The sequence below is a fragment of the Ailuropoda melanoleuca genome, chromosome 2, assembly GCF_002007445.2.
Source record: "Ailuropoda melanoleuca isolate Jingjing chromosome 2, ASM200744v2, whole genome shotgun sequence".
In the NCBI taxonomy this organism is placed as follows: Eukaryota; Metazoa; Chordata; class Mammalia; order Carnivora; family Ursidae; genus Ailuropoda; species Ailuropoda melanoleuca.
The window spans coordinates 40,621,034-40,646,813 of NC_048219.1; the positions used below are offsets into that span (position 1 = coordinate 40,621,034).

The 25,780-nt window shown below is 38.5% G+C and overlaps 2 protein-coding genes across 2 annotated transcripts in view; one reads left to right on the forward strand and one right to left on the reverse strand.

The window, feature by feature from the left end:
- IL23R (interleukin 23 receptor) overlaps positions 1-14,246 on the forward strand; it is a 64,893-nt gene extending 50,647 nt beyond the window's left edge. The window contains exons 8-11 of the mRNA XM_002921946.4: positions 1,138-1,227; positions 3,894-3,999; positions 6,572-6,662; positions 10,365-14,246. Coding sequence (XP_002921992.2) covers positions 1,138-1,227; positions 3,894-3,999; positions 6,572-6,662; positions 10,365-11,018 — 941 coding nt within the window. The 3' untranslated portion in view covers positions 11,019-14,246. The remainder of the gene's footprint in view (positions 1-1,137; positions 1,228-3,893; positions 4,000-6,571; positions 6,663-10,364) is intronic.
- C2H1orf141 (chromosome 2 C1orf141 homolog) overlaps positions 1-25,780 on the reverse strand; it is a 182,634-nt gene that overhangs the window by 138,883 nt on the left and 17,971 nt on the right. The gene's annotated exons all lie outside the window — the stretch shown is intronic.

Here is a 25,780-nt window from a genome sequence, read left to right on the forward strand (position 1 = left end):
CAGAAAAGAACTTTTGGCTCTTCTGATGTTTTCACCTTCTAAAATTCCCTGCCCATTGTTCTTAGAAAACTACTGAGCCTGTGCCTGCACCCAGGTCGACCTGTTTCAAAAATTTCCAAAGACCACAGGAAGCTTTTTATTGAAACTCCATGGTATTTTTCTCAAAGAGAGCTGTCTGGGCCACTTAGCTTGTTATACAAGCCTGTGATATCACCGTGGCAGTTAAGCCTGCCTCAAGTCGTGATTTCTCCCTGGCCCCACAAGTAATTCTTCAAAAAGAAAAATCTGAACACTGAAATCAGGATAACTGAATAAATAGGGCTTGAGGCACTCTTGGGAATCCAGAGCTTAGAACCATTTTCAGGAATGTCTTCTGTCAGCTGGAAGAATGGTGTCCTTGAATTCACCTCTGGCGGCTTTTAATTATCAGGAGGAAGATGAGTAAGAAAGCTCCAGGACTCTTTTGGGTTCAGACTGAAAGTGAGTTGGCTGCCAAGGCTGCTCACCACGCCCCGGTCAGGAGCTTTCATTAGCCGTGTCCTGACAGTCTTTATGACTAGACAGGGCTGGCCAGGATCTTTGCCAGTGGGAAAGGAGCAGAGGGAAGTCATTAATAGCATTCCACCCCTGTGTAATAACCTCAAAGTGTCTGCTAATCAAAACTGGCCTTCTTTTATGGAATGAAGATACTGTTCACCAACAGTATCTCAAAGATTGTGCAAAGGCAAAAGTGACACATCTTGGAGGCTCTTCAGGAAACCTAAACTTACTGCATCATCCGTTGGAAGGAATCAAGTAGAGACCAGTTATTGTGCATTTTTTGGTCAATGAATTAAATAAAGCTCTTTGGTATTTGTTGCCTAGAAGCCTCATGAAATTAGAGGACACACCTTGAAGTTTTACAAACCCTAGGTAGTTTTCATTGTCCTTTCAGTGTTTCCTTCTTTAGGATTTGCCCAATTAAATAAAAAGGAGAAGAAAAGACACTCATACTCGAAGGCCTTTGCTTTTATTTCACTTTGAAGCCTATTAAAGGGTACTTTAATCATCTCCAAACAAGTGAAGAGACTCTTTTAGGCAACTGGGTAACCTGAATTCAAAATGTAAGCAGCTCACCCTATTTTCGTTTTGTTGAAGTTCCCCAGGTCACACGGAAATCATTCCAACATGATATTCAGAATTCTGAGCATCTAATTGCTTCCATCTTTAAAGGACATCTTACTTCTGGTAAGAAAATACTACTTGGGTTTTTTGGGTTGTCTTTACTAATCATCTGTTTGAATCCTCCAACGGAAAAATCATGTGTCAGGCATAAATTTCTTGATAATAAGATATGCTATATGCTTTCTATAGGAAAATAATCAATAAAGATCCACTTAAAACTGAATTTAAAGAATGATTTAGGTGGACTTTGCAAGCTTTTGCTATGGGTTGGATACATTTTCATTTCAACGAGTGCTGGGGCTCAAGACCCCAAAACTCCTTCTTAAAAAACAGTATTTCAGTGTCTACCATGTGCTAGGAGGTTGTCTACACTATTTGTTCAATCTTCAAACAACCAGCTGAGACAAGTGTTATATATCTATTTAATAGATGGGAAAACGAGCTCAGAGAGGCTGAGGAACTTGTCCGAGGTCACAAGAAGTGACAGACTAAAATTCAAATCCTGTTTTCAAATCCTGAAGTCTGTGCTCTTTCTCTTGTACAAACCAGCTCCTGTTTCATTAGTATGACTCAGTATTTTCCTTTGATGAGCTTACCTAAATATTTTAGGCATAAAAAGTTGTGAGATCGAGTTGTGCAATGGACAAATATAACTCTAAATAGAAATTTTAAATTGAAAAACTTCAGGCATACTATTTCACCTCTGACCACTGGTAGACCATGTATCTCCCTGCATTGAAATCTGGCAGGAATTGTACCAGAATTTTTGCAGGTTACATTGACATTCTTGGGACTTTCTTTCACTTATTCAACAAATATTCATTAAGCAACTACTATGTGCCAGGCACTGTTCTGGGTGGGCAATTAGCAGGGAAAAAAAAATGAACAAAGTCCCTGTCTTCATGAAGCTTCCATTTTGGACAGATGGGGAGAAAAACAATAAACAGAACAATAAGAAGAAAAGAGTCAGGTGGTGGTGAAGTATTATAAAGAAACATGAAGCAAGGTGAGGCCATTCTGAATGTGTACATGTAAATCAATGAGCCAGGTGTTTAGGCCCAGTACAGATCTCTAATTACAGATGCCTACCTAGGTCTACACCTTGGTATTTCTGTGGGAACTGGGGAGGCCAGGAGCTCACAGTAGCCCTATTTGATAGATGTTATGATCTCTATTTTACAGAAGAGGTAACTTGAGTTTCAGTGAGGTTACAGGGCTGGTAAAGGGCAGAGCCCAATGTGAACCCATGTATCTCTGGTTATCTCTTGATCACTCTGTTGTATCCTTAGACCCCTATACCTGGCTGCCTGGCCCCATGTTATTGTGAAAATGCTCTATTCTCTCCTAGGCACTAATGCTCAAAGGTATGTGGCACCATTAGTTGTATGAAATCTTCAGAATTAGAGTTTTAGTCTCAGAAAAACACTAATTCCATATCTCCCTTGGGACTTTGGGCTGGGGGGTGGGGGTGTTGGTTTTTTTTTTAAGATTTACTTATTTATTTGAGAGAGGGAGCGGGCACATGCGCGAGCTGGGGGAGGGGCAGAGGGAGAGAAAGAATCCTCAGGCTGACTCCCACTGAGCAGGGAGCCCACCACACAGGGCCCAACACAGGACGGTCCCAGGGCTTAATCCCAGGACCCCGAGAACATGACCTGAGCCAAAGTTGGACGCTTAATCGATTGAGCCACCCAGAGTCCCCCACCCTCACCCCTGGAACTTTGGAGTAAGCTAAGCTATGCTGGCCTGGCCCCTGCCTACCAGTTGGCTTTAGGACAGGGACCAGACAGCCTGGAGACCCCAAGGTACATGTCAGGAGCATCTGAAAAATAATGAGGGCAGGGCCAGTGAAATGTCTGCCACATGGCAAGTATATGATAAATATTTGCTAAAGGGAATGAGGAAGGAAGGAATGAGGATGGAAAGGAGGCCAATATCCATCATCACTCAGAACAAACCCCAGTGTGATAGTCATGTCTCAATGATAGTCTATATTTGAACATAGAAAATAGGATTTTTTCATGTACTAGGGAGAAAATGTGATGAGCTTAGTAGGTAACATGCGTTGAATATATCATATTAATTGCTTAAAGATTTGGGTTGATTAATTGATGCTTCAAAACGCAAGAAAAGCATTGTTTTTAAGATAAAATATGAGTGCAAGATATACAGCAACTTGAATTTCTTTCTTATAAATTGTTTTAAGTAGAACAAATGTCCTTTCTTGGCAGAAAAACATTCATGAACAATAAATTTTGAAGAATGGTGACGAATTCTACATAACTTCTGTCTTGCTCTAAAGGTTAAAAAGAAAACCCAATAAACCTCAGTTGTGATTGTGGCCAGCTTTAGACTGTGTTACCAGCAATTGGGAATTCTCCCTTGTGTCAGACAAAACAAATGAGGTTCATCACTAAACACTTTTATATAAAATATGCATGCATAAGCTCAGAAAAAATGTCTAACGTTGACCACATTTGCCAGAGATGCGCTTCTAGAAACCCACTGATACCAGATATATGCGGCCCAATTTTCTCAGAAAAAAGGTACTGTGCAGTTTGCAAAGACAGTCACTGTACACACAGCCCAAGGTAAAAGTTAATTTTGTTCTCCCCTTCCCTTTTTCCTTTGAGATCAATGACTTTTGCTTTGCACAGAGTAGAGAAAACAATGATTCTGACATCCCACGGACACTAATGCTTAGCTAAACTTATTTTTCTTTCTTTCAGACAACAGGCAACAAGACATTAGACTTTTATCAGGAATGGTCTTCTTTGCTGTTATGTTGTCAATTCTTTCTTTGATTGGGATATTTAACAGATCACTGCGAACTAGGTAGGTTTCTGTAGAATTTCTATTTTCTTTTTTTTTTAAATTTAATTTTATTATGTTAATCACCATACAGTACATCCCCAGATTCCGATGTAAAGTTTGATGCTTCATTAGTTGCGTATAACACCCAGTGCACCATGTTTTCTGATTTAGACCATATATAGCAAAACTAGTCAATTCAGTTATTTACTAGGAAAACCCATCAACATTTTTAATCAGAGAATGAAAAAAATAAAAGCAGTGTTTAATGATTACCGACCCATGCCAAACTCTTGACACATGTCATTCGTTTAATCCTCATGATGACCCTGCCGGGAAAAACCGAAGGCTTATTTTACAGATCACTTACTTTAGGCTTCAAGAGGTGAAGTGGTCAGCCCAAGGTCACTAAGCATTAAGCCAAGAGCCCAGACCCGGCTGACATCACAACCCACGTGCTCTCCTTCACTACACAGCTTGCTTGCTGTGCCTGGATTCTTTAAAGTGGTTAGGTCATAACCTGCCTCCAGTTCTACCCAAACAAATCCTCTCAATCAGTGTGAAGAGAAGTATGGCAACATCTGAATCCGTCCTTTTGATAGCAGTTGTGTTGGTCTATTAGCGTCCAGCTCCCATGCCCGTTCTCCTTGGCCTCCTTCGATCACTGTTTTCCAATATGGAATTAGTAAAGATCTATGCCTAGTTATGGATAAACGAGACCTTGAGGAAAGCAAAGCCTTCCATTTTCTAAATTTTACCAGATGCATTGAGTATTTCTACTCTGCTAACAGACTAGAGTTGTTCTATGTGGCAGTCTCCCTGTCCAGCTAATGACTCACAAGTTTTAACAGTATGAATGTTCTTTGCCTAACTGGCACTGAGTTTCTCTTTCCTGCCATCACTTGCTTCATGAGATAATCTTTCTTTCTTTTAAATTTATAATCAAAAGGCAGTAAGAAGATTGAGAATGAGCTATTCTAAGTAAGGTATACATGTGATTTTTTAAATTTACATAGATGTTTCCTCAGAGGTTAGTAATATTTCAAAATTTAAATTACCCATTAATAAATATATACCTGATATCATTAAGAGGTGGATAAACTAAATAGAAAACTTTGTTTTAGGTTGTTTTAAAAACATACTTGATTATAAAGCCCCTAGAAACATCTTAGTGTTTGAACTTGTATGACATAAGAATATTAATATTTATGTTATTGTCCAAAAATACTGTGAAATTTTAAATAGCATTAAGTTTATTATTAATAACATAAAAATTAATTTCCAGTTGGCAATGACAAATAAGAAAATAGGACAATTCTTTGTTCATTTAATTATTTAAATAAGTATTCCTTTTAAAAAGATAAATGAAATGAGATCACTTTAATACAACTATTTTATATAGAGCAGACATTCTTATTTACTGTAACTATACATTTACTTATAAAAGTCTTACTTCAGAAACAAAACTGGAAAACATTTTAAACTGAAACCAAAAATGAGTTAATACATACATCTATATATGTATATGTGTACACACACACATATATATAAATGTTCTCACTATATCAGCATGCTATATAAAAACTTTTCTGTAATAGCATGAACTTACTAATTTGGTCTCATTTTAAGTATAGAAAGAGAGTGTGAATTAGTAAAAAAGCTGAATCATAAAACATTATATAAATATGTGTAAAGAAATTATTTTTACCCTATAGTTCAAGATCAAGTTGAGTATCAAAGTTCATTCAGCATTTCGGTTGTTACTCGGTAAAAGTCCTTAGTAAACCTGATCTGTTGCTAACAGGTACTTTGTTTACAGGTAAAAATGTTCCAGAGATCAGTTTAGTCTAAGTTCCTGTTGCAACCTCTGCTCAAATCAATTTGTACTATAAATGCAGAAAGTGCTTCTGACACAGTGGCAGTGCCAAGGGTAGCTTGGGGAAGAAGGGGGTATTCACAGCTTCTCCCTTTTCTTTCCATCGCCCCACCCTAGTGGTCCTTAATAAGCACACAGCCTAAGTAAAAACCAGTATTCTCACTGAGCCATACAACTGCAAGACAACTTCTTCAGGATCCTACTCTATCCACATAAACAACGTTTGGAGCCACCACTATCACCTCCGCCCTATATGGAATCAGCACAAATTCAGAATTAGAGGAGCTGGAATTATACCGTTTTATTATATGGCATTCTCTTCAATATTTTTCTGTGGCTATGGTCGACTTGGAAAGCTCTACAAAATATCCCTTACATTTTCCAAACCTTTCCACACTGATAGCTGCTTATAATGGTTAGCCATATTTAACATGCATACAACTTTACTTCCAGGGTGGTTCTCCCACTTACCTTGAATCTAGTGTGAGTGTTTTGAAATGTTCTGGCTCATTAGAGAAAAGCAGAGCAATAGAGAGAGGAGGAAAATCTGAAAAGATAATTGAATCAACTTCCCGCTTAACTTTCTACAGTAGGAGATGGAAATCTGCATCAGGAAGTTTTATGCATTCCATTCCAGTTGATTTCCTGGCCTCCTATCTGATTGCCTGCACCAATCTTTAAGTAAAATGCTTCTTCTAATGTGTCATTTTTATTTCCTAGAATTAAAAGAAGAATCTTATTGCTAATACCAAAGTGGCTTCATGAAGATATTCCTAATGTGGAAAACAGTAATGTTATAAAAATGCTACAGGTAATCAAACACCATCAAATAAAAACTAAGTGGCAGCTAAGACTAAGAGTGCAGTCCAATAATTAGAATAGAATTTCTGTTCAAATAAATAAATGTGTGTACATTTTAGCATAATGTACAAGCATATGTCAAAACAGAATTATACATATTTCAAATTATACTTAAGAGAGATGAAGGGATGAAGTTAGGGGAAGGAAAGAGAGAAGGAGGAAAGAAACAATGCTATTCAAAAGAGAAAAGAGAAGAGGAAGCTTGTGGGCCAGGTGTCAGTCACCTGTTGGCCAATAGTTGTTAGATGACTTTGGGAACAGAGGAGAAGGGCAGAAAAGCTCAATAAAATGAGGCTCAAAGCCACAAAGAGGCTTCTGTTTTACATGAGATTGGAGAAGCTGGTGAGATCTGCTTCACTCCTGAGGTCCAATGGATTCGGGAAAATAAATGTAAGAGGACTGTAGGAGATGGTTTCACGGGGGCTGGGCCAGGTTTCCATCTCAAAAAGAAGAGAAAGGTGTGCTGGGAAGACCTGGAGATTATAGGGGACTTTGCCAATTATGGAGGAACTACTGCTGATTATAGAGGAGGGAAAAGATTCTGCTACGTGTGCTCCTTCTACTTTTTGGCAGTCTGGTTTCACCATTAAGGGGCTCAAAACTCAGCAGATGGGACAGACATATCTAAGCATTGCAGTGCATCGATGTAAGTGCAGTGACAGAAATGAGACCAAACATGATGGGGGTATACAGGAAGCATGTGGAAAGATGAGAAGGAGTTGCTTAGGAGAAACAGAAAATATTTAAAATAGAGAGGACCTCATGAACAAAAGCACAGCATGAGAAGAGCTTGTTAGGTGTTGCTTTATTTAAAAACTTGATGTGAGGGGTGGTTGGTATATTGCTGGAATGGTGACTGGGATCAGATCATAGAAGGTCCTGTTATAGAACTCAGACTTCATTCTGTTGACAACAGTGTTCAAACTTAAAAAAATATATATTTTTAGCCTAGAAACCCTTTGTTCTTTTCTTTCTTTCTTTTTTTTATGAGTGGAGGGGGAGGGGCAGAGAGAGAGATTGAGAAAGAGAGGGAGAGAGGCTCCATGCTCAGCACAGACCCTGACATGGGGCTCGATCTCACAACCCTGAGATCATGACCTGAGCCAAAACCAAGAGTTGGACACTTAACTGACTGAGCCACCCAGACACCCCTAGAAACACTTTGTTCTAAAGATATGAGGAAGACAAGTATTTGTAAAACAAATGAAAGTGGCTTTGTTTGGAGCTTTTATGAGCCCATTAATCAACTCCTTATCCAACCCAGAGAAGTCCCTAAGGTAGTAGTTCTCAGCCTTGGTTGCATATTGGAATCCTGATGCCCAGGCCACATCCCAGGATCTCTGAGGGAGGGAGGGCATGGGGAAATCAAGGCATCAGTATTATCCAAAGCTTCCCAAGTGATTTCACCATGCAGCTGAGGTTGAAAACACTGTTAAGAGGTTGAAAACTACTGCTAAAGACAATGAGGAGTAACTAAGAGCTTTTCCATTGGAATAGACAAGGTCCTAGGGGAGAGGCAGAAGAGGAAGGTCAGAGAATGAGCATCAGGAGATAGAGCAAAGTGTCAAAAAGCAAAGATCCATGGTGCTGACCACTTCGTAGAGGGTCTATAACCTTCCATGGAATGTGACAAGGGGGAGGTCACTGGTGAGTTGAGAAGTGATTAAAGTGAAGAAGCAGATATTGAGAATGAAGACATTCTTCTAAAGGGGAGTAGAGAAATAGCTATGCTGACACGTGGTCAGCTCTCATGTCCTCGTGCAATGAATGAACAACAGTAGCTTCAGAGGGACGTGAGTCAGAAGCATGTTTATACTAAATTGGACAGACTTAAGAGGGACTATTACAGAGAAAGAGAGACTATTGATCAAACAAGACTGTGAAGAAGAGGGGAGGGGATGGTCTACAGGGATGAGGTGGAAAGATTCACCTAGGCAGAAGGGAGGATTCCTGTCTCTGGATACTTGAAGGTGAGAAAGGGTGTGCACTGGCTGATTTTGAAGGAGATAATGTTGTCTACTAATAGTGGAGGGGTGATCTAGGACAATTGAACCCACACATATGACGAAGTACATAGTTAACAAGTAACTGAAGGACAAGCATATATTCCTCAAACTACAGAAAATAAATACTATAATCTTGGTATTCTTTCCACTTGGTAGTTCTATCTTCTTCCTCCACTAATTATTATCCAAGGGAACTGGGGATTTTCTGTGGCTCAGAGAATTGTCCCTGACCTTGTTGTGGTAAGATCCTCTTCTTCCATTATTGTCTTTGCTCTGGAATGGTCCCTGTTGCTCTTCTGTGTCCTTCACTATGGTCTGACTCCCACCCACATCACTTAGTTGCCAGCCTGATGTAAGGAAAACACCTCCTTCTACGGAACACAGTCACCTTGCATTCTTCATTTCTTATAGCATGTCTAGTTTCTTTGACTTTCATCTGACCTTTAACTACATGTCTGCCCTTCCCAACCCAAACCCAGCGTGTTCCCTAAGGAGGCTGAGCCTGAAGAAAATTTGAATGACACTTCAGGCTGCTTTATTCAAGGTCTTTCTTTTTGCCAAATTTCCTTCCCATTCTGGGCTCCTGGAATTAGAAACAAACCTTCAGATGAAGTTTTGTTTTCTGCCCAAAGGCTAAGGGGTAGCGTTCTAGTCAGCTTGGACTGCTATAATAGCATACCATAGACTAGATGGCTTAAACAACAAACATCATTTCTCACAGTCCTGGAGGCTGGTAAGTACAAGATTAAGATACTGGCAGGCAGAGTTCCTAGTGAGAGCTCTCCTGAAGATAGCCACCATCTTGCAGTACCCTCACGGGACAGAAAGAGAGATCACAATCTCATGTCTCTTCTTATAAGGGCACTAATTCTATTCATGAGACTTCCACACTCATGACCTAATTACCCACCAAGGACCCCGCCTCTTAATATCATCACACTGGGAATTAGGGCTTCAACGTATGAATTCTGGAGGAATACAAACATTCAGTCCATAGCAAGCGGCTATAATTTTATAACAGCATTGGGTGGAAGTTATTTGCCTTAGGAAGCCAGCCATCAGCTGTGAGGCCTTGAGTCATTTTCTTACCCGAAAGAGTCATCAGGCTTTTATACAAATAGAACCCTTCTTCACTGACCCTCCTGTTCATCTGAATTGTGAGTAGCTGCACACCTTTAGAACCTCAGCACAAAGCATTTATTATTACCTTATTTGAAAATAGAAGCAAAACAGGATTCTCCCACTTTCCTTTCTTTTGTTTAGGCAACAAGATATTTTCTTGTAGTAACACTCCATGATATTAAGAAATATTCCAACACATCAAACTTCCAAATATTAAAAGGCACTGAAATAATATGCAAGTTAATATGCAAGATACATCTTTCTCTTTAAAATTTTTAAACCAAGACATGTGCTTAAAATAGGGATTATTTTTGTTATTCCTTTCTTCAGTGTCCTCGTGGGAGAATTTAATAAAGACTTGAGGAGGACAACAAAAGGAGGAAACTGTATGGGAAGAGAAACAATATCAGAAGAGGGAGGGGAAAGGAAAGCTGAGGGAAAGCAGAATTCCAGTCCTAATTTAATTATCCAGTTAGCACCTTGAAATGCCTTTTGTAAAATAAAAATAAAATCTTTCTTCCTAGGAAAAAAGTGAATTTATGAATAATAATTCTAGCGAGCAGGTCCTTTATGTTGATCCGGTGATTACAGAAATAGAAATCTTTCTTCCAGAAGAACACAAGCCCATGGACTACAAGACAGAAGAGAATACAGGATCCCTGGAGACAAGAGACCGCCAGCAGAAGTCACTACTCACCAACACTACAGTTGTGTATATTCCTGGTCTCAGCACTGGGTATAAACCCCAGATTTCAAATTTTCTCACTGGGGGAAACCATCTCAGCAAAAATGATGACACATCTTCCTCAACTCTCAAACCACAGGCTGATTCCTTAGACCCAGGGGAAAATGCCAGGTTTAAAAAATACCCGAATTTTGCTTTTTCTGTCTCAAGTATGAATTCGCTAAGCAACACACTATTTCTTGAAGAATTAAGCCTCATTTTAAATCAAGGAGAACGCAGTCCTCTGGACATGCAAAACTCAGTTGAAGGAGAAACTACCATGCTTTTGGAAGATGCTTCATCCAACGAAACTATTCCAGAACAGACCCTGTTGCCCGATGAATTTGTTTCCTGTTTGGGAGCCATGAATGAGGAGTTGCCATCTATTAATTCTTATTTTCCCCAAAATATTTTGGAAAACCACTTCAATACGATTTCACTCTTGGAAAAGTAGAGCTGCATAGTCAAAGTTAATACGGGAAAGCTGCCTTGCAATCTGTAGTTGGATCTCCTTCAGCAATGAGTTTAATTCTGCCCTATTTTTTAAAGTTAGAGAGTTAAGATCCAAAGGTGGAACATACATCATAGTCACAAAGGAAGCACCAATATTAGGTACACCTTCTGAATTTTTTAAAAAGTATTAACAGTTATATATTTTTTATTTCCCCTCATTGCAAGGCACAGAACAGATCTCTCTGTTGTACGAAGAATAAATAATACAAGATATGTGGTGGTGAAATAAACGTTGAAGATAGTTCTTAAAAATTGAAATATTAGTGTTTGTAAGGGGAGAAGCAAGTTGAATTTTCATTTTATGACTTAAAATTCTCTTGAATAGATAAAAATATATCTCCAACAACAAAATAAGGATAGAAAGAGAGGAGCATTAATTAGCATGTTTGTTGTATTATTTTTTTCTACTACTACTTTCTGTTCAGGTATCAGGGATTTGATTTTTCTTTATTTTGATTTTGGACTAAAAGATTTGTAAAACAATGATGTGAGGACATGATGAAACTGCTGTCTTCATTCAAGTCAAGCATGATGGCATTGTTGTCCTGTGCTGTAGCTGACGTATTAATTTCACTATGGCAGAACTGAAGTAGCAGATGCAATATCAGCGAGGTGTAATTATTCCTTTTGTAATCAACTGTGTATTAGATATTGCCATAGATTTGGACAAATATTTGTTTTAACAGTAATTTTCTGACATATACTTGCCACACCTACCATCGCCCCATATCCCCTGTCTCCTGCAGACATCACTAACTGATCATGACATGCCTCTGCTAACCCTTAAGGTGACCTCAGAATCCTCTCAATATGGTGCTCCTGACGGCTACACTCACTAAGGTCTAGGACTGGAAGTGAACTTTATCTCCCACCCAGGTCAATACTGAGGGATACATGATCTTAAAATATGAAATGCATATTTTCGGCTAAAAGATGGTACTCAGCAGACTTCTCCATTTTTTTTTTAGACAGAGTGTGAGCAGGGTGGAGAGGGGCAGAGAGAGAGAGACAATCCCAAGCAGGCTCCACACTCAGTGAGGAGTCCAATGTGGGGCTCGATCTCAAGACCCTGAGATCATGACCTGAGCCAAAGTCAGGAGTCGGTCACTTAACGGATTGAGCCACCCAGGCATCCCACAAACTTCTCTATTCTGATTTATTTTTATGGTCCAGGGCAAAATTTTCTAATGACCAGAATAATTTGAAAATAAGGTAGATTATCCACTGAATTTCTCTTTTTCTTCTAAATAGTTGTCAACAATAATAATTTATGTTCAGATTAAAGAGTTTAATTTTATTATAACAAATCAATCAGTTAATCAAAAAAGGACCAGTTGCCTACTGTGTGTTTAGTACACGAACAAGCTATTTTGTTTGTTTTGGCTTTTTTCAAAATTTAAAAAAAAACAAAAAACTAAAAGTAGTTTTGTTGTCATTATGTGTCCCCATGAGGAAGATGATCATACTCCCTGGTTTATGCTGGTTTATGGTCTGTTGCCCCATTGTTAATTATGACCAGTGTACCCTTTCACTCTTAGAAGCATCCCATTTGGATGATAAGTTATATGGTCGCTCTATCTATGAAGACTTTAATGTCCAGCATATAAGCAATTTGTTATAATTCACTTTTTTTTTTGCATTGACAATCTTTATTTTACTTTATATCATATACTAAAGCCATTTGCTCCAAAATGGAACATTACTATTCACAGTGTAAAAAACCTATCCCTTGCTATGAATTTCTATTCTATTTACCTTAAAATATGTGTATATTGTTGTACTTTACATATTTTAAAAGGAGTATATTTTAAATTACTAATGAAATACTAATATTAAACATCTTGACTTGTAAATGATAATATGCCTTTCCTTTATTCTTCTTTGAAGGGAGAATATAATGAAGCAAAAGGTAGGTAGTACTTGGGATAGAAATAGCCAACTGAGACAAATCTTTGATGTTTACCAACCTGAAGAAGACATCTGTTAACATACGAAGAATATTTTCATAGTGTATTTCAGTATAATTGTAATCTGCCACACACCAAAAAACGCTTTGTCAAGCTTAAGGGACTGCAGCATTATTTTGATCTACACGTGCTTGCATTGCAGTGAGCACCTCCTTTAGAACTTCTTCCTGTCCCCTGGAGTGAGAAGGAGGCTCCTTTCTGTTCTTATGGTATCTTTTCCATACCCACATCACTGTTCAGCACAGAGAAGATACTTCTAGGTCCATCTTTGCCATCAGCCCTTGTTGGTCCCAATGGATTAAAAACTGAGGCTATACTTATAATAGAGGAAATGTGGCTGCCATTGCTCCAACTCATGGAAAGTTTCAATTGTTTCATCACAATGCAACCTTGTCAGTGAAAAATGGTTTTCTTTCCATGATTCTTTTTTCAACAACTATCCACTGAAGTGGATACCATTGAAAGAGAAGAAGGGAGAGAACTACAAAGAAAGAAAAGCAGACTAATCCTTGGTAATGCTAAAGCAAAATGGAACCCCAGTTCCAGACAATACTAAAGCTGATAAGGGACATCCAATTTCCTCCTGTTGTAGCATCTTCCTCACATTCTACCTCCCTTTTCTTATATAGAAGGAATAGGGGGAGGTACAAGTGAAGTATAGTTTAGGGTTGTTTTCTTGGTTTACGTGTGTGTGTTTTATCATTTTTTAAATTAGGAATGTGTTTTTACCAGAATTAGATATACAGTTGATAATATAAAAAGGCTTATGAGTTTTAGCATGTGGTTCTTATGTAATGTGGGTTGCTGTTTGCCCTCCTGGTTCAACTAAAGGGTTTTCCCAGCCTTTTTTCTTTTCTTATTTTTCCAATCATCCTCCCTATGACATAGAGACAGCTCGTGACCATGGCATAGAGCAGAGGTTTTCAAAAATAAATTTTAGCAACTGATACCCTTTCTCCAAATGAAATCTGCTGCAGAAGCCCAAACTGTAAAATAGGCGAAAGCAAATCCGCTGAAACAGATGTTGAAGGTCATGCCGGTCCCCAGCAACCTTCTTCTGCGTCACCCTGTGCATGCAGGATGAAAATCCCAGGCTGGGGATTCTCCCTTCCAAACCTGGGTGACATGGGTCCTGGCCTTCCTTAAAAAGCCTGTATCTTGGGGCGCCTGGGTGGCATAGCGGTTAAGCGTCTGCCTTCGGCTCAGGGCGTGATCCCGGCGTTATGGGATCGAGCCCCACATCAGGCTCCTCCGCTATGAGCCTGCTTCTTCCTCTCCCACTCCCCCTGCTTGTGTTCCCTCTCTCGCTGGCTGTCTCTACCTCTGTCGAGTAAATAGATAGAATCTTGAAAGAAAAAAAAAAAAAAAAGCCTGTATCTTGGGATTGTACCAAACACTCCATCTCCAGCCAGAAGACTGCCAGCCCAGGTGAAGAGGACCCGAACGCCCTCAAACCTCCTTACTTCCTAAGCTGCATAAAAAGGAGCTCCCTCTCAGAGACTGCTCAAAGAGCCAGTTCTATATGCAATACTTAACTTGTTTCTTTCCAATTACTTTATCATAAATGTTTGGGCTTTGTTCAAGATTATGCTTTTTTGTGATCACTGAGAATAAAATATTGTGTAGTGAACATAATTAGATTTTATAAACCCAAAGATTGTCAAATTGTGTTGTGGTTTATCTCTTTACAAAGTAATTATACCAATTATAGGAGGTGATGTTTTAATGGGAAATGTTATCCACTTGGCAGACACTATTGATTTAAAATAAAAGAAGTGATTAAAAACAATTTATGAATTTCTCTTGGGTGAAAGCATGAAACCAATATAAAATAATTGGATTCTGATTCATGGAGTGGATTGTGTAACACGTTCTCAGAAGCTACAGTTAAGGCAATATTACAAGGAACTCCAACAAAGGATTGATAGAGTGTTATTATGTCTCTTTCCCACTGCTAAAATTACACCATTAAGTCCTAATTCATGATTTATGTTAAAACTCTTTTAGCTATTTTGCTAATTTCACTTTTCAACTTAATTTAGGATAAATACTCTGGATATTTTATGTCTAGTATTTCCATCAATTTTCTGAAGATGCATTTCCTTTATGCTTATATTCAGGAAAACAACTTACTATCTAATTCTCATAATTAGCATTTAGCAACAAATTAGGAACTTGCTCTTAAATGGTCTATTTTTGTTTGGGGTGGTAAGAGGATTCTGGCCTAGCTTTACAAAAAGAAAAAAAAAAAACCCAACAACATTATACCACACAAGTATTACAGAAATATAGTTCTTTCCTGAGATTATTGGTTCAAAAATTCAAGCAAAACAAAATGCTGTTTCTAACCATAAAGGCATACCTAAAATTAGTGACTCTGTCAGAGCACAGGAAGGAAATCATAGTCAAACACTGGAGCCCAAGTGTGAGATACGGAAGTCAATAAACCTGACTGTTTTCTTTCTGTTCATATCCTGCTTGAGAATATTATTAGCAGTGAGAAAGAATACAACAGTGACATTTTTAAAGTTAATTTTTAAGCTACACAGTAATTCATGAAAAAAACACTTAAAAAAATCTAAGTGAAACCAGTGTAAATGGAGTGAAAAATGACAGTACCTCTTCAGAGCCCTGTTTCCTGTGCCCCACCCCCATCATCTAAAGTAGTGACTCTCAACAAGTTAATGTTTTTCTCTCCCATTTTTTTAACCCAAATGGTTAACATATGGTATTGCTCTGTGACTTGCTATTTTCACCTAGCAATATGTGTTGGAAATCTTCACATATTGTTATATATAGCTTTATCTTATTCTTATTTTTTTCCATAGGGAAAAAAACGTGTTTTAAAATATTTTCCTATTCTGTTTATGGACATTTAGATTGTTTACAATTTTTTTTACTATTAAACCCATTCCTGTAATAATTCCTTTTGTATAGATCATGAGAATGGGGTGGGGGGGGATAGATGCCTAAACGGACGCAGTAAGAATGGGAATATGAGGTATGCGAGAGGAGAGGAAGGCAGGGAATGTTGGTAGGCGGTAGATGTGTGGAGTAAAGAGGAGGTGAGGAAAGAGCACTAGAGAACCTGAAAAGCATGCACTGGAAAGTAGTGCAGGACCAGTCTTGTCCACCTGGTAAGCAGCACTGACCCACAATTCCCACCCTACTCCCGCTTTTGTTTCAGTGTTCAGGACTTCCTAGTAAACATGCAAAATTTGATATTCACTGGATACTAGATGATGTGATACTTATTCCAAACCTCTTCTTGTCTGGTTTTAAATGAAGTCCAGCCCTCATTTTACTTTGGTATTCAATGTAGAAGATTTATTTTGTCTTGGTTGCTGAAATTGAAAATCACTTGTATTTCATTAAATGAGGAGATTAGGATTTTAAGAAGCTGCCAGCTGCCACGTATTTGCAGGTTCGTTTTTCCTTTTTTAGTATTCACTGCACATTCCCTTCAATGTGCTACTCTGGAGATTGCATTTGATTGAACAGAGGCAGCCTATGCAGAACCCTGTGAGGGATTGGAGGGAGCTTGCTAAAGCCCAGAGCAATGCAGAAAAGCAATTGTAATGCAAAAAAAAAAAAAAAAAAAAAAGACAAACCCAGAAGCACTTTGGAAACACAATACATGATAGATTCAACCTATCTTCATCACTTCAATGAAATGTTCATTTTTAAAAGCCCTCTTTAAAACTCTTCTGTTTTTTAATTTCCATTTTGTTTCTTTTGTTTTACTAAGCAATGGAAATCCTCATTTAGCAAAAAATTTGCAAAAAGGAATATAGAACAACAAATATACCTGCTGTTGCAAATAGGTGGACTAAACTTTCTTCTTTTATTTTCCCTTTAAGTGGTTGGATTAAGGTCAATCAGGGCTTTTGAATTTCAGATCTACCCCATGCCAACTGTGTAGACCTTGGGCAATCACTGGAATTTTAGGTGTTCTCTCCTTGTCCTATTTTCTGCGACAGGGATACTGACCTTGGTGTACCTTGCTAAAAAATACTTGATTAGCTGACCCTCTCTGCTTCCTGCAATACTTTCTTCATTTCACTCCAAGGACACCAAAAGCCCATGACCTCTTTCTCTGACCATTCATTTTCAGCCTCCTTTCCTTCTTTCCCCTAGTATCTCTGTCACATAAACATTGGAGACCCCACAGCTCAGACCTTAGTTCTCCTTTGGTGATCTCATCAATTCTTGTGGCTTTAAGCACTATCTACACATAATGAAAACAGATTAGTCTGGCCTCTATTCTGAACTCCAGACTCATTCAACTGTCTGTCTGACATATCCCTTTGCACATCCTCATTGCCTGAAACACCCATAAGAGATGACCTCCCAAGCCTTCTGTTCTCACAGACAACGCCATCTCAGTAAATAGTATTGCCATTTTTCCAATGCTTACAAATCTAGGTATTATCCTTGACTTTTTTTGTTGCTGTTGTTCTCACTCTTCATGTCTACTCTATCAGGAAAGCCTATCCACCCTACCTTCAAAACATATCCAGAAATTAAATCACTTCTTACTACCTCAACTTGATCACCCTACTTTAATCGCTATTATCACTTCCCTGGGTTATTGCAAAAGTCTCCCTAAGGTTCATCTTCAACAACACAATTGTATGTACCTAGATAATCCTGCTAAAACAATACTTGTCTATTTAAAACCTGCCAGCAGCTTCCTATCCCACAAACAACAGCAGTCATAGTCACTATAGTGATCTATGAGGCCCTACCTAGTTTGCCTCTGTCTGTCTCACTGGCCACCTAGTAAGCATCTCAGGGCGTTTGCTCTTGCTATTCCTTCTTCCTGGAATGCTCTTCCCCTATATCATTGCACTGCTCATGAACACACTACCTTTAGGCCTTCCCTGGTCACTCTATCTAAAATTGCAAGCTCCCACCTCCAGCCCATATTTCCCACCCTCCTTTGCTTTTCCTTTGTCAAAGCACTTGCCACCACCTAAAATTAAGTACGCTGCACTTTTTAGACATTAATCTGTTCACTGTCACCTACTACAATATAAGATCCAGGAGGGCAGGAATTTTGTCTTCTTTTTCTTTCCATAAATCTTTAATGCTTAGTACGGTGCCTGCCACATAGTGGGGTGCTCAACAAATGTTTGTTAAAAAAATGAATAAATAAACAATGGTCTGATCTATTAACTCCATCTGCTTCACATGAGAAGGAAATCAATATTACACGAAGGTGTCCAAGAACTTCCAGACCTCAATGTATTTTCTGAGGCTCTTCCATAACACTCTATTATTTTATCACCATCATGGTTGTTTCTCTCTAAACCACCACTGTGTTAATTGATGAGAAGACAATAATACAACGTACACATAAACATTTTTCCTTTCGACTGTGAAGTTTTCTTTTATTCCTTGGATCAGTTCAACATGACAGTTTTTTCAACCACCTTTTTTACTTTTGACCAAAACTGTTATTTCAGAGATGCATATGGCAGAGTTAACAACACCTCAGTGTGCAAACAGTGTCTTTCATTCCTTCAGGAGGAAAGGTTTCGAGCCACCACGCTAATTAGCTCTCTGGCTGCTAATTGGGGCCAGATGAATTGCGTGATGTATTAAAGAAAATGAGCAAACGGGTTTCACCTTACAGAACATTAATTAAATAGCTTACTCCTAAAAAACTACAGCTTAATTCCAAAAGATTGGGTAGTCTCATAGTTGCTAGGAAGTTTGGCTTAAGGAAATGTCAGTAAATTCTACCTAAAGTAGCCAACTAGAGATAATGTATAGAATGTACTTATTCACTTATTTGTTGTTTCAAATGCTATCAAATTGTGTTTCAATATAGAAAATCTTCATTATCTAAATGAAGCTGGGGTTGGCTTGGTGTGTGCAGGGGGCAATTCTCACTTTCCTGACTCCTAGTCCAGATCTCTTTTACAACCTACAGCAAATTAGCTGTTTAGAAATGGACCAGTGGTTCTCATTTACCTAAACATTAGAATCACCTGGAGAACTTCAACAACAAGAAAACACCAGAGCCTGCTCAACATGCCAGCCTCATCGATACTTTTTCATCAGGGGTATTTTATGCACTGCCAGGGTTGAGAACCACCCACTTAATTGTTCCTCCTTGTGAAAAGAAACTTTTTGCCTTTGTTCATTATTACTTACCAGCAATTCTTCCATCACCTCCTCTTCTCAGAGACAACAGATGTGGATCAATGGAAGCCCTTCCACCTCACTATACCCCATTTACAAACTTGCATTCACCCATCTTCTCTCCTTAGTTCCATAAAAAAAAAAAAAAAAAGACGTACATGTTTTCCTTGGCAGGCTGATGTCTCCACCTAGCATTGGACTCCTCCTCTCATCTTGTGGCTCCTTAGGGACTGGCTATGGGTATCGATTTACATATCATACTCATCTTGTTCCCATTTACCAGAATCTGTCTCATTGTAAATGTGGTAGAGACTTCGACTTGTCTATTCAACACCCATTCTCACATTCTCACTTATGAACAGCACTCCTCCAGTAATGAAGCAACAATGCACCCCCCTAAAAGACACATTTTCCAGCCTCCTTTCCCCTAGGTGTGGCCATGTGACTCAGTTCTGGTCAATGAAATATACATAGAAGCTGTTAGAAGGATTTCCAGGAAGTTTTTTTTAAAGGGGGAGGCAGACAAATGGATAAATCTTTTCCCCTCCCACCTCCCCATTCCTCCTTTCTGACTGGAAATTGGGCATAATAGCTAGAGCTCCAGCAGCCATCTGGGACCATTAGGTGACCTGGAAATAGAAGCCCTATACTGGGGATAGTGGAGCAGAAAGGTGGAGGAAGGCCGTGTCCCAGATGATTTTGAGGAGCTGTCCTGGAGCACTTATCTCTTACTTTTAGATGAGACTAATATTTTTATTTATGTGTTCATTTATTTAAAGATTTATTTATTTATTTAAGTAATCTCTACACTGAACGTGGGGCTCAAACTCACAACCCCGAGGTCAAAAGTTACATGCTCCTCCAACTGAGGCAGCCAGGTCCCCTGAGAATAACGTTTGTAAGTGACTGTTATTGTTGGTCCTGCTATGCATATCTGAATTAATCATAATGGATGCAATAAGCCATCAGAAATTATTTTTTCAAAGAATGGACCAGCCCTATGGTGGTCATATATGCCTTCCCCAGTTCCCCTTTTCTGGAAACTACCCCTTTCCTTCTCCATGTGTTCCTTTGCTGTCAGCATGGTCAGCTGGCTGCAGTTGATCAGTGTGAGGTATTGCCATCCAGTGTGGATGAGTCCTGCCCCAGGGCTCGCCTCTGGTCATAACAGTTGGGCTACAGGTGCACACCTAACCTAAGCAGGACCAATCAGAGGCTCTCCTCAGGAATTTTGGAAAAAACAGAGACTCTCTCCAGTGACGGAATTTTAGATTTAAAGTTCAGAAGCTGTTGTCAGTCATGTTCTTCTCTGTGTGGTCAGAATAAAAGGAAGACGGTCTGCAGATATAGAGCAAAAGGAATAAACCAATGAACAGAAAAGGGCAAAGAGGAGACATGGAATGGGAACCCTAAATGCACCTGAATCCCTGGTTTTAATTGTTAATAAGGTTCAATCACCTTCATGACTTATATAAGAAAACTTTATCAGTCTTTTTTCTTAAGCTTCTTAGAGTTGTATTTCTGTTACTTATGATTGAGAGTCATATTATAATCCCCTAGAATTAAAAAGAAAAAAGCTTTGTATTTTGCTCCTAGAATCTATATCACTTTCCTTTAATAATGACTAGCAATGATGGCATTTGTTTTATCTTGTACACTAATTTACCTGATATTGAATAGGGACTATTGCACAAAGATGTATTTGATGTTTTCAGTAAATTGTTACTGGGGTTAAATCTCAAGCCGTCCTGAAAACTTCTCCCTACATTAATTTCTTTGCAATTACAGACAGGGGAATTGGCAATAAATGCAATTCAGCAGAAAGAAAACACCATAAATTTTAAAAGCCTGTGAAGGACCACTGGATTGCATTATCACCTCATTACACACCTATAATATTCTATAAACCATAGGATAAATCTATATACATCCTATACATCCTATAAACTAAAATAGAAACCAATTTCTAATGTTTTTGTTTTTATAAATGTAAAATAATTGTTATCTTTCCATCTCAATAATTATGTCTGGATAAAGATATTGGACGTTATCTGAGAAGAGGAAAATCCCTTTAAATTACATGACTGAGTTTCAGAATATAAGTAAAGAATGGCTAACCAAAATGTTCAGGTGAAGTGATGCAAATTTCCTTTTCTATGCCGACATAAACAAAAATCTTTTGCACGAAACCAAGTTTTATGTGGTATAACATGTAAAAGAGAAAGCACTTTATCTGTGTTTGCACAGGAACCAGGTAACTTTGTCATAAACTGGGGAAGAAATGACCTAAGTGTCACCACCCACGTCTTCTGGTGTGAATAGACTTAAGGGTTACTAGTTGCCATAAAACTAAATCTCAGTGCACAAATTGAAAAAAACAAAAAAAACAAAAAACTTCCCAACAACTTGTGAGGCATTATCATCACCATTTTACAGCTGAGGAAACTGAGTCAGACTGAACATAGGTCACCTCACTCCCACCATGTCCCTCACTTAGCACTGTGTCCTAGTGTGAATTCCTCAAGGTATGGGAGGTGCTGTTTAAATTGTTTCTTTAACATTTGTCATGCAAGGTTAGAATCTTCTTCTTGGTAATAATAATGCGTACAGCACCAAAAATATAGCAGTTACTCCAAGAATATATTAAAGTCAGCAGGTATGTGTGATAGAAGAATTACAAAAGGCACTCCTGTGAAATATTTTCAGATTCACCAATTTAAAATCTAGGCTTAAATTCACCATTTAAAATCTAGGCTTGACCACCAAATGCATCACATGATTCTGAATTGAATCCTGTACCAAAGGCAAGTAAGAGGCGAGATTTGCTGTCAAGATTATTATTAGAACATTCAACAAAATCTTAATACAAACTGTAGATTATTTTTAAAATGCTGTATCAATGTTAAATTTCCTGCATTTGATACCTGTACTGTGAATACTGAAAAATGTATCTTTATCTATATGAAAACACATTGGAGTATACCTAAGGGACATAATATATGCAAACAACCTGTCTTAAATGGCTTAGCAAAGAAGTTATAACAAACAGGCTTCCAGTTATGGAATAAATAAATCACGGGAATAAAAGGCAGAACACAGGGAATATAATTTGTGATGTTGTAATAGCGTTGTATGGTAACACATGGTAGCTACACGTGTGGTGAGCATAGCATAATATACAGAGAAGGGGAATTACTATATTGTGTACTTGAAACTAATGTAACATTCTGTGTCAACTATACTCAGATAATGTTTTGGGGGTTTTTTTGTTTTTTTTTTTGTTTTTAAACGAGAAATTGCATCAAGAGAAAGAGGAAGGGAGGGAGAGGGTGAGAAAAAAGTGACAAAATGTTAAAAATAATTTAGTAAAAGGTATATAGGAATTCTTTGTATGTATTGTTCTCATGATTTTTCTGTAAGTTTGAAATTATTTCAAAATATAAGGTTAATAAAAGAGCACTAGGTTTTGACCTGGAGTCCTGGGTAGAGGCTCGGGTTTCCTGTTACCCGCCCGAGTGGCATCTGTCATTTCACATAACCTCTCTGGACCGTGCAAAACACAGAAGTTCTGTTTTCAATGTGGATTGGCTTTCCATTATAGGAAATAGCTCATCCATTCCCCTACATTCAGTAGTTTTGACTTTTTCGCTATTACTAACAGTGCTGCAGTGAGCAGCCATAGACATGGTTCCTTATGCTCATGTACAAGCTTGTTCTTGAGTTAATCCACATGTATCAACAGGCATAAACTCAAGAATATAAGAATGAGTGAAAAAAAGCACACTGCAAAAGGATACATTGATACGATTCCATTTATAAAAATTTTCAGACATTAAAATACATCATAAAAGTATAAAAACATACACTGGGTTGATAGACACCAACTTCACCATACAGCTTACCTAGAGGGGAGGGCAAAGGGAGGCAACGGTAGGGTGGGCTTCAGTTGTATCTATAATGTTTTATTTCTTAGAGACAGACAGAGGGAGAGAGAGGGAGGAAGAGGGAAAGAGAGAGGGATAGAAAGGGACGCAAGGAGGGAGGAAGGGAGAGACAGAGAGAGACAGGCAGGAGAGAGAGAATGTAATAAAAGGGTTCAGCTAAATAATCTCAGTCCCTTCCAGCTCTAATGATCTATATTCAAGTTAGATTTGTTACCTTAACAAACCTTATAAACTTTAGCCTGTTTATGAGTGTGTATAGACTTAATATAACAGAATTCAAAGAGCACATATTGAGAAAATACTTTATGCAAGGCATTGAGCTACCTACAAGGTAGTCAGAGATAAATAAATTTAGTTTGTAATGTTTTGAAGGAAAAAAAAAGATCTGATATTGTATTAAAGGAAAAATGTTGGTTAATCATTTCCTTGAGATAATAGAACTCAAGCTACAATTAAAGGTGAAAAAGAATAGGGGTGGGGGGAAGGGCAGGCATTGGAGAAATGCTTTTAGCCATGTTTTCCTGACGTAAAAACAGGAGCTTTTCATTCTTAGCATTGTTGGCTCGGCTAACTGCCCAAGGAAGTCACAGCCCCAAAGAAAACATGTTATTACACATTGAAATTGACTGGTCATTTATTAATAGCTACAATTGAAAGGCACGTTTTGAAACAGCAGAGAAACATAAGCAAGGAAAAAATATTTTTGATCCAAGACTGGTATCACTTAAAGTAAAATGAAAGGGAAATTTGGTAATTATCCACTGAATTTTTTTAAAAAGATTTTATTTATTTATGTGACAGAGAGACAGCCAGCGAGAGAGGGAACACAGCAGGGGAGTGGGAGAGGAAGAAGCAGGCTCCCAGCAGAGGAGCCCCATGTGGGACTCCATTCTGGAAAGCCAGGATCATGCCCTGAGCAGAAGGCAGACGCTTAACAACTGCGCTACCCTATCCACTGAATTTCTATAACTTGATAACCAACCTGGATAGTTCAAGTAAAAAATGCACCTATTGGGGTGTGTGTGTGTGAAAAAAATGGGCAAGGTAGGGTAGGCAAGTTGGAGCAAGTTTAGAATTGGGATAGTTGGAATAATTTCAGTGGGCTCTGGGCAATAAGGGTAGTATTTAGTTGTCTGGTACTGGGCCATGAGATGGTTTAAAGCAGGGGAAATACTGTCTTAACATGTGGGAATTAGATAAAATTATATGTTGGAGATATGGGTTTTGGATTAATTGGTGTTATGGACTGAATGTTTGTTCCTCCCCCACTCCAAATCTGTAGGTTGAAGCCTTAATCCCCAGTGTGATGGTGTTTGAAGGTAGGAGCTTTGGAAAGTAATTAGATTTAGATTAAGTCAGACAGGTGGACCTACATGATGGAATAAGTGCCCTCATAGGAAGAGGAGCGAGAGAGAGAGAAATTTTTCTACACACACACACACACACAAGGAGGAAAGGCCATGTGAGCACACAATGAGAATGTAGCCATAAACAAACCAGGAAGAGAGTTCTCACCAGGACTGGAATCTGTTGGCACCTTGATCTTAAATTTCCAATCCTCCAGAACTCTGAGAAATAGATGTCTTTTTTTTAAGCCATCCAGCCTGTAGTATTTTGTTATAGCAACCTGAGCTGACAAAGACAGTTGGTTTGTACATGAAAGGAATGTTTTTAGGCAGGTTGTTTACTATCTCAGGAATCAGTTAGTTCTGGGAGGGTCAATCTCTCCCTGGATCCCCAGGCCCCCAAATGCCAAAGTAATATAAGATACAGAAAATTGAAATACATGATTAATGCATACAGAGAGAAGTTCCCAGAAGCTGAGGCAGTAGAGAGAAGCTGGGAGAGAAGGAGACAGAATCTGAAGTTATCTTCTTTCTTTTCAGAACCAAATTTATTAAAAGAATAAAAAATTTCTAGATTATTTCTCATTTACCGCTCAGCAAATACAATTTGACTTTTTCCCTTACTTAAATCTAAAAAATTCTTCTTATGCTGATTACTGACTTCCTTGATGCCAAATCCAATCGAAACTTTCATTTACACCACCTTCTCTGCTAATCCTTTCCTTTCCCCCTGCCCTCCACAGGTGGACTTGCGTTGGTGCTCTTTTTGTACCTTATGGAAATTTTGATCAAGCACCTTAAATATTTCATCACACATATTTGCTTGTGTATGTACTCTCTCTATTAGAATGGAAGCTGCCAAACTTTGAGTTTCTATTCTTAATGTTTACAACTGCTTCTATTTTTTTTTTTAATCTAAAGATTTTATGAGAGAGAGAGAGAACAAGCAGGGGGAGCAGCAGGCAGAGGGAAAGAGAGAAGCAAGCCCCCCACAGAGCAAGGAGCCTGATGCGGGACTCGATCCCAGGACCCTGGGATCATGATCTGAACCCAAGGCAGACACCTAACCGACTGAGCCACCCAGGTGTCCCTACAACTGCTTCTATTCTTAATGTTTAGAACCTAACACAGACTAATCTTAACTTAGAACTTAACACAGACTTAATCTTTTACACATGAATTTAATGACTAAAGGTATTCCTTTGAAACAGAACTTAGCATTTTGGATGTTCCTTTCCTTCTTAAGCTAGTTCCTCTCTCAGTTTCCATGGTCTAATTCTCTGCCCCTACCTCTCA